The sequence below is a fragment of the Rhinopithecus roxellana genome, chromosome 5, assembly GCF_007565055.1.
Source record: "Rhinopithecus roxellana isolate Shanxi Qingling chromosome 5, ASM756505v1, whole genome shotgun sequence".
NCBI classification, from domain to species: Eukaryota; Metazoa; Chordata; class Mammalia; order Primates; family Cercopithecidae; genus Rhinopithecus; species Rhinopithecus roxellana.
The window spans coordinates 13,961,448-13,976,415 of NC_044553.1; the positions used below are offsets into that span (position 1 = coordinate 13,961,448).

At 40.4% G+C, this 14,968-nt stretch overlaps 1 protein-coding gene across 6 annotated transcripts in view; it reads right to left on the minus strand.

Moving 5' to 3' along the window:
* Positions 1–14,968, minus strand: part of SLC35F4 (solute carrier family 35 member F4) — a 292,455-nt gene that overhangs the window by 24,031 nt on the left and 253,456 nt on the right. For 3 of the 6 annotated variants that reach the window (XM_030931414.1, XM_030931417.1, XM_030931418.1), the window contains exons 2-3: positions 7,096–7,281; positions 1,573–1,870 (exon numbers count right to left, since the gene is read on the minus strand). In XM_030931414.1, coding sequence (XP_030787274.1) covers positions 1,573–1,870; positions 7,096–7,281 — 484 coding nt within the window. Of the gene's footprint in view, positions 1–1,572; positions 1,871–7,095; positions 7,282–8,514; positions 8,608–14,968 lie in introns of those variants that run through there. The other 3 variants (XM_030931415.1, XM_030931416.1, XM_010355996.2) reach the window with 2 other exon arrangements.

Genomic DNA, 14,968 nt, shown 5'->3' on the forward strand with positions numbered 1-14,968 from the left:
GACTAGGGGAGTGATAGCACTGGGAGAAATACCTAACATAGATGATGGGTTGATGGGTGCAGCAAACCACCATGGTACGTGTATACCTATGTAACAAAGCTGCACGTTCTGCACATGTACCCCAGAACTTAAAGTAGAACAAAAACAGAGAAATTAAACATTCTTCAAGGCCAAATGAAAAAAGAATAATTAGTACATGCACCTTCAAAAAAAAAAAAAAAAAGAAAATGGTAGTTGAGGCCAGGCACGGTGGCTCATGCCTGTAATCCCAGCTCTTTGGGAGGCCAAGGTGGTCAGATCACTTGAGACCAGGAGTTCCACAGCAGTCTGGCCAACATGGTGAAACCCATCTCTACTGAAAATACAAAAAAATTAGCTGGGCATGGTGGCATGCGCTTGTAACCCAAGCTACTCAAGAGGCTGAGGCAAGGGACGAAGGTTATAGTGAACTGAGATCGTGCCACTGCACTCCAGCCTGGGTGACAGAGCAAGACTCTGTCTCAAAAACACAGGAAATTGAATTTTTGAAGCTAGACCCTTCCAAATTAAGTTTATAAGAAGAGTCTTCTAATGTACCAACTGTAATAATTTCTTTTCATTTGGTATAGGGGCAAGAAAGATTTTGGCCCCTGGAAGACAAATTTATTCTGCTAAGGAATAAGTCCATGTGGAGGACTCTTCTTCCATCTGCCGTCTACTGATGTCCCTATTTTTTTTTTTTTTTTTTTTTCTGGGTGATTAGAGCAATTTTCCTGGAAGTCACTTCTCAGCATCAGGCTTTTCCCTCTTCGTGGAGCTGTCCACTAGCAAAGGTACTTGGACCCAAATGCTGCTTTTGCCTCCCTTGTGTGCCATGCAGCACTGGGTAACATCAGCCCTGTCAGCTTCCTGAGCTATCCAAGAGGGGGTTACAGAAGCCAGGTTTAGTACAGAACAATCACTGGAACCATAAGACTTTAAGCCCAACCACCACTGTTCATGGTTAGCAAGGAAACAGACAAAGCCCCCATGTGCATCTAGCCAGCAAAGAATGGCATCTTTTCAAGTTTCTTAGTGCCAAACTCCCCACTGCATGAAATCAGGCTATGTCATCTGCTAGGCATCTCAGTGTCAGGAATATTGAGCAAATGTTTGTGTAACAATCTTATTAATACCATTTTTTTTTCTGGGCTTGATGCACTAGGATGTTCTTATAAAACACGACTTTCAGAAATAGATCTAGATTTAAATCTTGGTTCTATTATTTATAAGTGTATAACCTTGGATGAGTCATTCAACCTTTCTGAATTTGTTTCCTCTTGTCTTAGAATGGAGATAACATCACCTTAAAATGTAAATGTTACCACCGGTCGTAAGACATGCAAAAGCACCAGTACAGTGCCTGCCATGTTATAGACACATTTATATTTTTAAGGAAGGACTGATTCTGCTTCTAGTGCTCATCACCAACCTTAGATCTTGCTTCTTCACATACCCCAAAAAACTCAACTCATATTCCCAAGAGATAAAAATGGGCATATTTTCATAAAACATTTCAATAATCTCTTATTGGCCAGTTAACATGAAACGTACCTGAATTTTTTCATTGGAGATTGCTTTTCTTGAGCAGTGGCTAGATGACCAGAATAATAGACTGGGAAAAACATAATGTTCCAGTTTGTTGAAAACCAAGTCATGAAAAATGGGCAATAGAAGTTCTTATAAGTAATTTTTACAATCTGTGTAGTTCCAACCCAAGACGATGATACTGACAAGATGATCAAGAGTCCCCAGATGCCCTTCAGAACCATGGACGTGCAGGACAGGCAGCGAGCCTTGATTCTGTTTTCTTGGCTGCTGTTTTCAGAATGAGTCTGTGTCCCATCGTCTGCTGGAAACAGGAAAGGAATACAAATGTGTGGAAAGCAGGTTATGAAACAGCAATCAAATATATCAGCTCCTTAAAAAAGACGGATGAAACCAAAGAGGCAGACAGTAGAATTACCAGTGTTTTTCCTTTCTACCATCATTTGAGGAGACTGGTAACTTCGGCTCACTTTTTCTCTGGACTCTCTGCTCTACCCAATACAGTAAGCATCTGAGTCCCCATCCAGTCCATGAGGTTGCTCATGGACTTGGTGGATGCTATGCTGTTCTCCAGTGTACCCTTGCCTTGTAAGAGCAGTACCCATCCCAGCCCCCAAAGACTGGTCTTGGCCCTGTGCCCTGCTTTCTCCTATCAAATGTGAGAAGATGTGAGGCATAACACCTCCCATAAGAAGCCTTAGGAAGCATCCCAAGGTCCTACCAGCTCTCTTGCTCTTCCCCTCTGTCATTACAATGTAAAACACCAATAGAAACTGTTCTCTGTCTGTATGGGGAAATGAGCAGAATGCAGCCCAAGCTGCTCTGTATGCACCAACATGAAAAGGGAGTGAGAAATAAATATTTGTTTCCATTTTCCTTTTTTTTTTTTTTAAGTTGTAGCAAATGGCCTGGTGTTGTGACTCATGCCTGTCATCTCAGCACTTTGGGAGGCCAAGGTAGGAGGATCACTTGAATTCAGGAGTTCGAGACCAGCTTGGGCAACAAAGCGAGACCTTGTCTATGCAAAAAAAAAAAAAAAAAAAAAAAAAAAAAAAAAAAAAAAAAAAAAAAAATTAGCAGGGGGGTGGGGCATACACCTTTAGTCCCAGCAACTCCAAAGGAATCCCTTGAGCCCAGGAGTTTGAGGCTGCAGTGAGCAATAATTGTACCACTGCACTCCAGCCTGGGTGACAGAGGGAGACCTGGTCTCTTAAAAAAAAAAAAAAATGCAGCAGAGATGATTACTAAATTAAAAGTAATGTGTCCCAAGAACAGAGCAAGTCCTGACTACACAGTCATTTCCCACCTCATCACAAATGACTATTTATTATATTTCTGGGAACACAAATTCTGCTTTGTACGTTTACTAAGAAAATGTAGCAGCAATTTTACAGCACTCTAAAATAGCCAAAACTCTCTAAAAGTGATAATCATGAAGGCTGTCTCCCTTCATGGAAAAAAGTTAACATAATGAATTCATGTACCTATCAGGAAGCTAAACAGGAACAGAGGTCACTCTGAGTTCCTGAGTTGAGATCCCAGATGGTAATTGTCTACAAGAGTCTCTTGTGTCTCCAGGGAACCCCACTTAAGCACGAGGCCTATGCTGAGGGTTAAAGTCGCGCAGCCCGGAGATTGCCAATGGCAGTGTGTGGGGCCCGCTCACTTTGTGTCTCCAGAACCTGCTGGCTCTGCTGCTGAATGTGTTCCTACTGCTTAATGAGCCAGGTGTGGCTGCCCCACTGTGTTAAAAACCTTTACCTAGGGCCGGGCGCGGTGGCTCAAGCCTGTAATCCCAGCACTTTGGGAGGCCGAGACGGGCGGATCACGAGATCAGGAGATCGAGACCATTCTGGCTAACACGGTGAAACCCCGTCTCTACTAAAAAAATACAAAAAAAAAAAAAAAAAAAAAAAAAAAAAAAAACTAGCCGGGCGAGGTGGCAGCGCCTGTAGTCCCAGCTACTCGGGAGGCTGAGGCTGAGGCAGGAGAATGACGGGAACCCGGGAGGCGGAGCTTGCAGTGAGCTGAGATCCGGCCACTGCACTCCAGCCCGGGCGACAGAGCGAGACTCCGTCTCAAAAAAAAAACAAAAAACAAAAAACCAAAAAAAAAACCTTTACCTAGTTAAGGCTTTCTGATATAATCACTGGGGGGAAGGGAGAAGAAAGTCTTTTTTTATTTTTTTGAGAGGGAGTCTCGCTCTGTTGTCCAGGCTGGAGTGCAGTGGCTGGATCTCAGCTCACTGCAAGCTCCGCCTCCCGGGTTTACGCCATTCTCCTGCCTCAGCCTCCGGAGTAGCTGGGACTACAGGTGCCCGCCACCTCGCCCGGCTAGTTTTTGTATTTTTTTTTTTAGTAGAGACGGGGTTTCACCGTGTTAGCCAGGATGGTCTCGATCTCCTGACTTCGTGATCCGCCCGTCTCGGCCTCCCAAAGTGCTGGGATTACAGGCTTGAGCCACCGCACCTGGCAGAAAGTCTTGAAAGTGAATTCTCCACTGGGGAGTATAAACCAAGTAACTATGAACATGGCAACCACTGCATGACTTGTAAGCCTTATAAACAGTACTGAATTCTCAGAGCCTCGGCATCCAGAAGATGAAAACTGGCAATCTTTTATTCATTCATTCAACAGAATCTTATGGAGACTCTACCAGGCGCTAGTTAGCTACTTGGATCCTAAGGGTTTGAATATGAAAGACTTGAGCCCACGGTCTAGCGGAAAGCCAGAAACACACTCAACACAGTGTGATAAGAGCCAACTCGGACAGATACAAGGCCAGACAAGTACTGTTGAGGAGTTTGGGGGCGATATGATCAGAAAAAATGTCCACGATGCAGTGACACTGAGATGAGTCTGGAAGTGTGAGCTATTCAGCTCCTTCAGCTCTTTACAGACAACACCATCTCTTGATAACAGGTCTGCAAATTTCCTCCATGACCATGTGGCTTATACAGAGAGTAGAAAGAAAACTCGGATAAATAAGAGGATAGAATGAGAGAATCTTATGTTGAGAGGCCAAGAAAGGAACACAAACCTGACTTACTAAGTAGGTATTATCATTCCCACTTTACAGATGAAAAAGCTGAGACTTGTGTTAAGGGTTGTCCAAGGTTGAACCCAACCGAATCAGTATGACTCCAGGGTCTAGACTTTATTCTGAGCACCCGCATGGCTAGGACTTCAGCCCTTAGCTTTCCATTCAAGCACAGCAAGTTTCAGACTAGTGTGGGAAAAAAGTTCTGTTTCCTGACAGGAATGGCACTCCTGCATGGAATTTAGAAAGCGATACTTAAGAGAAAGGTGTACCCTACTACACTTCAGATCTCATGATTCCCAGGGACTGTCTTATAAAGGAGGAATAACTCTACAAAGATTCTGAGACAATATCTGCCTTTACTGTCACCTTATTTGAAGAATGCGTCTGCATCACCACTGTACTATGGGTATGCTTTTGATGACACCAGTAGTCACCTACATCTTTTCATAGTATTGACTCTAGGCTTCTTCTGTTAACTAGACTGACTGTTGCCAATTCTTCAGTTTTACAAAGCACAGAAAGATTAGGTATCCAGAACTCTTTTATTTTCTGACCACTTTTAACATGATTTTCTATAGTCCTGCTTAGATTTTGTTATCATAAAATTGGTTTACCAGGATTCTATCAATTTCTGTGTACCTTTATCAAGTCATGCAAATTGACAGTGGAGGCCACTGGAATTTGGAAACATGAAATTAAATCCTAGCCCTGCCATTGTATGGCATTGAGTACATTTTTAAATTCCTTTCTTAGCTTCTTTGTCTGTCAAACAGTGATAATAGCTATCTCATAGAATTTATTTTGAGATTAAGTACCATAATATCCATGAAAGCATGGTGAGCTTCTCTTCAGATTATTCTTTTCTTCTCTTTGGTGCACTGGAATATCCCCAAGTGCTTCCAATAATCACAGAAAGAGTAACTTATGTTCCAGATGATCTTTAATGGTATGGTCTATTGAAATTTGTAATCTGTGTATGATAGATAGGGCATATCTTTATTAACTAGTGTGTTTAATTAACTGGAACACTTTGTTTTGCAAACAACTGGGATAATAGGAATATTACAATTTATTAAAGCCAATTAAAACTTTTTTAAAATTTAAGATGCCATTATTTTTCTTTTTTTAAGTTTTAGCCTTGGGGTTCACATAATGTCTGAGATATCATTTTAAAATACTGTTTTTGAAGAATGTATTTTCTCATAAAAAATACATTCTCAAATGAGTAGGACCCTTGAAGAAGCTTTCACATCTCTCTTCCTCTGTTTACCCTTCCCCCACCCCTAATTGAATCCTCTGAATTGTCTTTTTTTTTTTTTAAGGCAGTTTTTCCAAATTTCTGGAGGTTATTTTGTTGTTGTTGTTGTTGTTCTTTTTACTACCAACTTATTTTGGTGGTGTATTTTGTTGTTTTTGCTGCTGCTGTTACTATTTTAGAGGATGAAAGAGATTTTAGTATGTTGCCAGCCAAGCTGAAGGAAAAATGGAGAGAACAGAGAGGAAACAAATGGAGAGGAACAAATGGGCCAGAAGAGATGTAGGTGGGGCGATCATGGACACAGGTAGGGGGGCTAAAATTGGAAAGGTAGAAAGACACACATACCACAAGTCATCCCACAGTGATGGTAACTGGTAAAAGCACAGACATTCTGGAGTAGACAAATGCATTTGTAAGTGTACAACTGTTTGCTCTTTTCAGGAACGTGGAAGTATGGTCGGTCATACAATAAGAGGAAATGAATATGAACAGGGGACTTGAGTCCATTCCCTGAGGAAGGCAATAAGATATCCACTACCAATAAGTAACAGTACTGGCCAGCAGCCTAGTGGACCCAGCTGCATTTAAAAACTATAAATTTTGCTGGGAAACTCATGAGCATAGTTACAAGATTTATCTAGCAATTCCTGTCAGTAGCCCAGGAGTTGGTGAGTGGTCAGGTGGATGTGAGGAAAAGCTAAAGTCTCAACTGATCAGAAAATGCTGATCAGGGAAGCCAGTGAAGTTTCCTGCAGAAAGTATAAAACTGGGAAAACTAAAAGGGCTCCAGGGATTAATAGTCCTGATGAGGACAAAAGCAGATTCTGTGATTTTGCTGGTGTTTTCAATCTTTTCAGGATGGGCACATTGTGCTGTTACTGAATCCCCAGGCTGAGATTAAAAGATGCAGGGTTTTGATATTTTGAAGATGAGAAAACTAACTACCTTGTAAACTTCACCAGGAGTCATTGTCTAACCATGTGTTAAGTTACTCAACTACAGGTTTTGGCATTCAGTTTCTCTGCCATACTGTCGAGTATAATAGAGTGCCACTAATAGATTGTATCTATATATCTCCCTTCTTCCTTATCCTTTAGCTTGATAAATCTTCCCCACATGTACTCATAAGACTCCACGTAACATCTCTGCATTCTGTGACAATGGTGAGATCTTTCTATTTAGAAGTTTACTAGGATGTACCATTATTTAAGAGGAGGTCACCCACATACCTGATCTGTTCTGTCTCTCAACTCTGTGTCCGCAAACTCCTGAGGATCCTCGGTTCTGAAGTTCAAGAATAGGAGCAGAGGAATCTTCAGTGACAGATAGCGGGGACAGTTGTCTACTGATGCCACTGTGTGAACTGGGGCAGTTGGCTCCTGGTTTACATCGAGTGACTGATGATCTGGAGGTACCTGGGAAGACAGAGTACACCAGTTTGAGAACTGCCTGAAGAAAAAACTGGAAGTAGATTTTATGTATTTATTTATTGTTTGGAAACAGGGTTTCACTCTGTCGCCCAGGCTGGAGTGCAGTGGTGTGATCTCGGCTCACTGCAGCCTCTGCCTCCTGGGTTCAAGCAATTCTCCTGCCTCAGCCTCCCAAGTAGCTCAAATTACAGCTGTGTGCTACCACACCCAGTTAATTTTGTATTTTTTTTTTGTAGAGACAGGGTTTCACCATGTTGGCCAGGCTAGCGGAAGTAGATTTTAAAGGCCTGAGTAGTAAAATATATGGTCACAACAATCACAGTCCTAATGAGCTTATTTCAAATTCTATAAAAGGGGCTCGTAAAAAGAAAATGCTATGGCAAGGTCTGTGCCTATAAGATAAAGACTCTTTTAGATAAATCTATTAGCTAGAAATGAACACTAGACGATGATGTTTGGATTGGTACTTGTGTTCAGAATTAACACTTAACACAGTCAAATAGCTTAAGGCAAGGAAGGCACAGTGTTCTGTGATTTTCCACTCCACCCTTTTCTTCCTAAGGCTGTCAATTTCCTAACTGGTAAAACTGCCAACAGTGTTTCCAACAAACTGACTATACACTTTTCCATGGGATTGATCACTAAAATTTAATTTCGTTGTGTCTTCTCAATCACTACTAGCCTCTATTCGGTGTTATAGATGAAAATCCTCCACAAGCCAACCCCCCTCCCAATTCTGATTAATGGTCCAAGAATCTCCAACCCCAGGTCAGCCTCATGGGTCTGCAGCCAGTATAGTCGTACAGGGTGCTGTGCTCAGAGGGCCCATCCTGCAACTTCCCACCCCTCAGCCCCAATTTTCCTATCCAAATGATGCATCTATCAACATTAAGAGATTAACATTGATACATCACTATTAACCAAATTCCAAACTTCATTTGGATCTCACTAGTTTTATCACAAATGTCCTTTTTCTAGGACCCTATTTAGGGTACCACATTACATTTAATCGTCATGTTCCTTTATCCACCTATGGTCTGAGACAGTTGTTCAGTCTTGTTTATCATGACCTTGACAGTTATAGAGACCTGTTGAAGTATTTTATAGTCTCTCAACTTGAGTTTGCTAGATATTTTATCTCATGGTTTGTATAAGCCACACCAGTGATTTATCTTCCTTTCTCATTTTCACTAAAATATTATGTCTTGGCTTCCATACCTCCTGTTCCTTATGTGATATACTGCAAAGCCCATTGCTTGCTGCCAGCTGCCTCCCACTGGTCAGTTTGTGGAAGAGATCCAAGAATAGTTCATCACTGTCTTAAACAATGCAAACTTTAAACTTCAGAGCCAGACCTGGAGACCTGGCCCAAGTCCTGATACAATTATCTCTGATCCTGGAAGCGAAAACATTGTCCCATCCTCTATGGTCTTGTACCATTTAGTTAATCTAAAGGCAACCTTGACAAATATAAACATTCAGAACATCGCCTGGGATGTAGTCAAGTGTCATAAATAAATCATTTCTATTATTTTCTGTTTTGTATGCAACAATGAGTGCCTGAGTGGAACCAGAGATTGCAAATCCAGTTAGGAAACAGCATTCTGACTTTACTAACTATTGTGAATAAACTGTATTAGGAGTAATGTGTGTGTGGTATCTCATTTGTCACACCAGATGGTCCCCTATCCCCCTTAAAGTCATCTGCTCACCTGACCCATAGCAGTGGGACCATCTTGGGCCATTTTTCTTATTTGGTCCAGAAGGAGAATATGATTTCTTTATATGCACTGGTCAGGATCTGCATGCTCCCAAATTCGATTTGATTCAATAAGTAGTTATTAAGCCCCTATTATGGGGCAGGTATCGTGTTAGAAGCAGAGATAGACAAATGAATAGTTTGTACCTTCATGGAACTCTCAGTTAAGCATGATGCAGACATGTAACCAATTAGCCACAATTTGATGTAGCCAGGGGAGCAGGAAGAAAGGCAGTGAGGGATTCATTCAGAAGCCTGGAGCAGGGAAGGCTGTATGGGAGGTTACATCAAAGGTGTCTGAAGGATGAATAGAACTTAATCAGGCAGAGTTTTAGGTTGGGGAATAGGCAATACAGTTAGAGGAAACCGTAGAAGCATAAACAGAGGCATAAGGTATGTGCTATGAAGCTTAATATTAAGACAATCAGCTCTAAGATGCTGAAATCTCAGTACACAAGAGTATCGGAAATCCCATTCTTTTACCCTCACCTGTTACTTGAAAAGGAACTGTCTAATTGAGATTCAGGCAGTATACAATGGCCAAGAAACCAGGCTGTCTAAACCTGGGAAGACCTGGTAAACAAAAATGACTATTGGGGTCATTTATTAAATAGAATATTTGACTTAGTATACTAGGAATCCAAACTAAATTGGTTTAAAGCTAAAAGGGGAGTTTTTAGGAGCTTAGTAACCTAAAGAGACAAGAAGAGCTAAGTGTCCCTAAACCTCAGGAACACCTGGAACGAGGGCCCTGGTGCAATCAGTCTCATCTTCTCCATCTCTCGTTGCTGGGTACCAGCTTCATTTCTTCTCAGTTGGCTGCTGCTTACATTTCTCTGCAGAAAATTTGGTTGTTTGAAGCTCCCACACTTCCAATCTCACAGCTTTAGCCTTCTGAGAGAAATCTAGCTGCACAGAGTCAAAAATCCAGAGAAAGGGACTTGAATATTATACTGATGACTCATCCAATTTCTGTGACTAGCTGAGGGAACATTGCAACAGGCTGAAGCTCCCAGGAAAGGAGGAGTGGAGCTGAGAATAAGGTGCCTTGGGTGTTTAGGAACTTCAAAGCAAAAGAACTAGAGCCACTGAGTAAAACAACTGCTCACACAGATTGAGTATAAGACGTGTTCTCAGATAAAAACTTGAAAAGCCAAATTGATGAAGGTTAACTAGGAAAAGGTCTTTGGAAAGCACTGGGGGTAAAAAGCAAAGAGTCAAATGTCTCCATGAGAACAAGTGCAAGATGACTTGGAAGATACAGATAGATCAAAGTCCCAGCTATCATTCAAAGGCCTTACTATTGGCTTTTATCTCCTATAGGCACAAAAGGTCAACAAAACATCTGGCTTTACTAAGTATTATACTGAAGCTGAGCCAGAGACCTTATCCCTATTTGCCCCAAATCATGAGGCAAACACCACTATGTAGATCTGGTGCCTAAACCTAAAGGCAGAAATCATGAATACCCAGAAGCGATTAACACAATCTAGGGAGTGTGTGTGTGTGTATAGAAGGGGTAGTTGTGCTATGACAAGAGGCAGCATAATATGTATCCTGGAAAGGCTGCCCTGGAAAGTAGGATACCACTGGCTATGTCACCTCAGATAAATCACTTGACCTCACTTTGTCCACATTCTTTCCTTGCTGAAATTAAAGGATTAGACAAAATGATTTCCTAAATTCCCACAGCTTTCTCTTCTTCAACCTGAAGATTTTTCAAACATTTACCTGCAAATTATGCTTAACCATAAGACAACTTGGTCTGTTTTCAACTCATTTTTATAGCCACTTATATGGATAGGGTTCCAGAAGGAAGATATGGCAAACTCAAAACAGGACAATTTTAGAAAAGGTGGTCAAGGTATAGGGCCATAGGGCAGTGGCTCTCTAAGCCTCCCACCCTAGCATCACTTGGGAACTAGTTAGAAATGCAAATTCTCAGTGCCAATATCAGACCCATTGAGTCAAATTCTGCAGTAGGGTAACCTATAGTTTTAGGAGCCTTTCAGGTGATTCCAATGTAAGTTAAAATTTGAGAAACACTGTATGTGAGAAATCATAGAAGGTAGGGCAGTATTCAGGTTTAACTACAGCTCTTACTAAACCTAGGCCTGAAGGGATGAAGGGACAGAGTGATTAGAAGAATCTGGGGCCAGGCACGGTGGCTCATGCCTGTAATCCCAGCATTTTGGAAAGATGAGGCTGGTGGTCACCTGAGGTCAGGAGTTTAAGACCAGCCTGGCCAATATCATGAAACCCCGTCTCTACTAAAAATATAAAAATTATCGTGCTGAGGCAGGAGAACCTCTTGAACCCGGGAGGCGGAGGATGCAGTGAGCTGAAATCATGCCATTGCACTCTAGCCTGGGCGACAGAGCAAGACTCTGTCCTGGAAAAAAAAAAAAAAATCTGGAAGGAGAGGGTTGCTTGACTTGGGTCATGACCTTTAATTAAGGCAGGCACCCAGTTAGGGGTCTTGGGAATACTCCCTTCCTTTGATGTCCCACAGGAACTCCCTGTTGGTTAATAAACCAAAACCAGGAGATAAGACAGCCTCTTTCTTTACAGGTTCAGCCCCCAGAGAAAGTTGGGGGGAAAAAGTGGAAAGAGGATCTGGAGGAATAAAGAAAAGCCGTCCAATATTCTGTTTCTACAACAATGCTATGACACAAAGTCAGGGGTTAGATCATATGATCTCCTAACCCCCTACTAGCTTTATGATTGATTGATAATTCTTCCAAACAAGCTCATGTAAATTATATACTGGCCCTAAAACTAGTGCTATTTTCAACTCTTCTTTTATAAGTGTGTTTCTTTTGAAGATCCAAGACCTTTTCCATGACTAAGATATTATAATCACTAAAGAAACGTTGAAGACAGAAATGTAACCCTGGATTTTTCACTTGATGTTGGTTGGCAGCCATAATTATTACTCTGTCATTTTTTCTTACAAAAAGAGATAAAATAGCAATAACTCAACAAAATATTATATGAACAGTTATATTTCATCTTATTTTAAAACTCATATTCTGTTGATTTCAGTGCCAACAAATATTTCCTTGTAGTAGGATTATTTATTGTCATCAGTTTTGGTAGGTTTTTCATAGAAACCCACATGAAATCTGGTTTAAGGGTTACCCTCTTCTTAGGTAAACACATAGCCTTGAAATAACTGAAAAGGGTCAGCATGGTGGATAGCCAATGCACAAGCAATAGAAACTTTTCATTTCAATTTATTCTCTGAAAGCCGTAACTCCTCAGCACAATTCCATTGTACTTATCAGGTATTACTCCTTATAGTTCTAACAGCTCTTAATTCATTTAATAAATAAATATATTTTTAAAATAACTTGGCTGTTGGTTATATTATTATCTATATTTTTGTATGCCATATATTTATATTTTAAAAGTTTTTCAAGACTTGCTTATCTTTTTACAAATGATAATTACATGTATATTATCTGAAAGCTAAATTTTTGAGAATATAAATCTGAATTATTTAGGTAGTTTTACATGCATATTAAAACAACATGAAAAATACCTTTTAATGTTTTTTCAACTGTTATTTCAGATTCAGAGGACATGTGCACATTTGTTACCTGGGTCCACTGCTTGATTCCGGTTTGGGGTATGAATGATCCCATCCCTACTGATCACAGTGCCCAACATTAAGTTTTAACCCTTTCCCCCTTCCTCCCTCTAGTAGTCCCCAGTGTCTATTGCTGCCATCTTTATGTCCGTGAGTACCCAATATTTAGCTCCCACTTATAAGAGAGAACATGTAGTATTTGAAAAAGCTTTTAATTTCTAATTCATTTTTTATTTATCTAAAATCTATATCTGAAAGAAAGGAGTACTAATGGTTATATTTCTGTTATAAACATCTTATCCCTAAAATAGTAGTAATCTATCTAGAATACAATTTATCTTCTCTACCTGAAACCAACTTTGAAATTAAAGGTTATATCACTGCTACCTATTTTTACAATGTAAAAATAAAAATGCCTACTATTTAATTTAGCACCCACTATGCACAAAAAACCTTATGTATATTATCTCCAGACCTCACAATACTTGTGAGTGTATTTTACTATCCCCATTTCACAGATGAGGAAAGTGAATTTCCAATAGCCTAAGTGTTGATGAAAACTCAGGTGTGTCCAATTCCAAAGCCCATATTCTCTCCAGTGTCTCTCACTGCTCTTCTGTCTCACCTAATCAGTTTTACTGAGCTCCTTCTGGAGGCAAAAATGTTACAATCTTGCTGGGAAGATAACATATATTTCCCCAAATGCTTAAATACATTAAGGTGAGCAATTCAGTAGCACAGAAAATAAGGATAATTATTATTCAGAAAGTGGAGAGATTTATTTCAGCCTGGAAGGAAAAAAAAAAAAAAACAAAAAACCTTCATGGAGGACAATGGATTCAAACAGATCAAAAAGCAAAGCAAGATTTGGATAGGAGGAGAGCCTAGGGCAGCTTCCAGCACAGGAAAGGGTGGATTTTGCCCTTTTAATTGTGGAGAGCAAACAACGTGTTTAAGGTGTTTTGTAGAGGGATGATGGCTTGAAAGCAGAATTTCAGGAAGGCAAAATTGGCAAGAGAGGGTAGGATACTCACTACAGAGAGAACCTGGAGGGAAGATAACTGTTTGGAAGTTGTTAATCCAAAATGTAGTCTTTAGGGGAGCTGGAATGTCCCCTTTAGAAACTTGTATTGTAGTAGAATCTTTCTTTGGCTAGGATCTTGGCATTCACATGATGATGGTAGAAAGAATATTAATAATAGTATTAATAATAATGGTGTTAAGAACATAAACAATGCACAATGGTCATACCTTGTACATGTAAGCCAATTATAATTATTCTTCCCTGTCATGACCTTGTGCAATGCAACTACAGTGCCACTTCCCCTGGGCCTCCAAATGCCAGAGGAGCTCCCTGGTTATACTTGTCAAGCACATGTTTTGGATTCATATACTAAAGAAGTGGTTGGGATCAAGACACATTTTCTCTGGTTCCCTTACCCCAAATAAAATATTATCCTTAACACTTGCTTGTTTCTATCCTTTCGGACCCTGTATCTCCCTCCAGCATCAAGCTTTAACCCTCAGTCCTGCCCAAGAATAACCCCTCTCCCTCAACTGTGGCTCCAAACACACCCAGGTCTTATTAAGTCTAAAGTTGTTTTCCTAATTCCAGCTACCTCTTACCTTGTCCAGACCTAGAACCTGTCTACTCAGCCTTGTTACTCTTTACACCTCTGTCATCTGTAGAATTAGATTGTGGAGTAACTTTGATAATTTCGGCTGAACATTTATAGAAATCCGAAATGGATGTTTAAGTATTCCTAAGATACTTATGAAACATTTTTTAAATCTGTTTTGCTGATTCTAGATATGAATCAGCAGAAATACCACAAAATTGCATTTAAAGTTTTCTTTGTGTGTGATAGTCCTGGTCTTTAAATAATTTCCCACATAATAATAAGTGCTTTTCATTGCAAAAGAACAAACAAAAATTTAAAAAAAATCTCAGCCCAGTTATCAACTCCTTAAAATATATTTAATATGGCTATCTTAGACTTCTGTCCTGTGTTTAGCTACCCAGCACCCAACCCTCTTCCTGTTTAGGGGGAGTTCCCCCTCCCTCATTATATAACTCTTAATGGGAAACAGTGCCAGTGCCCTACATCCTACAATGGAAGCTGAAGGAAGCCAAATAATTCTGCTTGCTCTTGGCAATAAGGTGTAGGTATGACTTGGTTTCAGCCCATCGGATGCTCCTATCCAGTCTTAGAATCTCCTGGAAGCCAGGATGGTTAAAGTCCTACATTACCAGTAGCAACAGGATGTTGGGTAGTGATGGAAATGGCAGCATCTCAGCCAGACTGTTACAGCTGTATGGC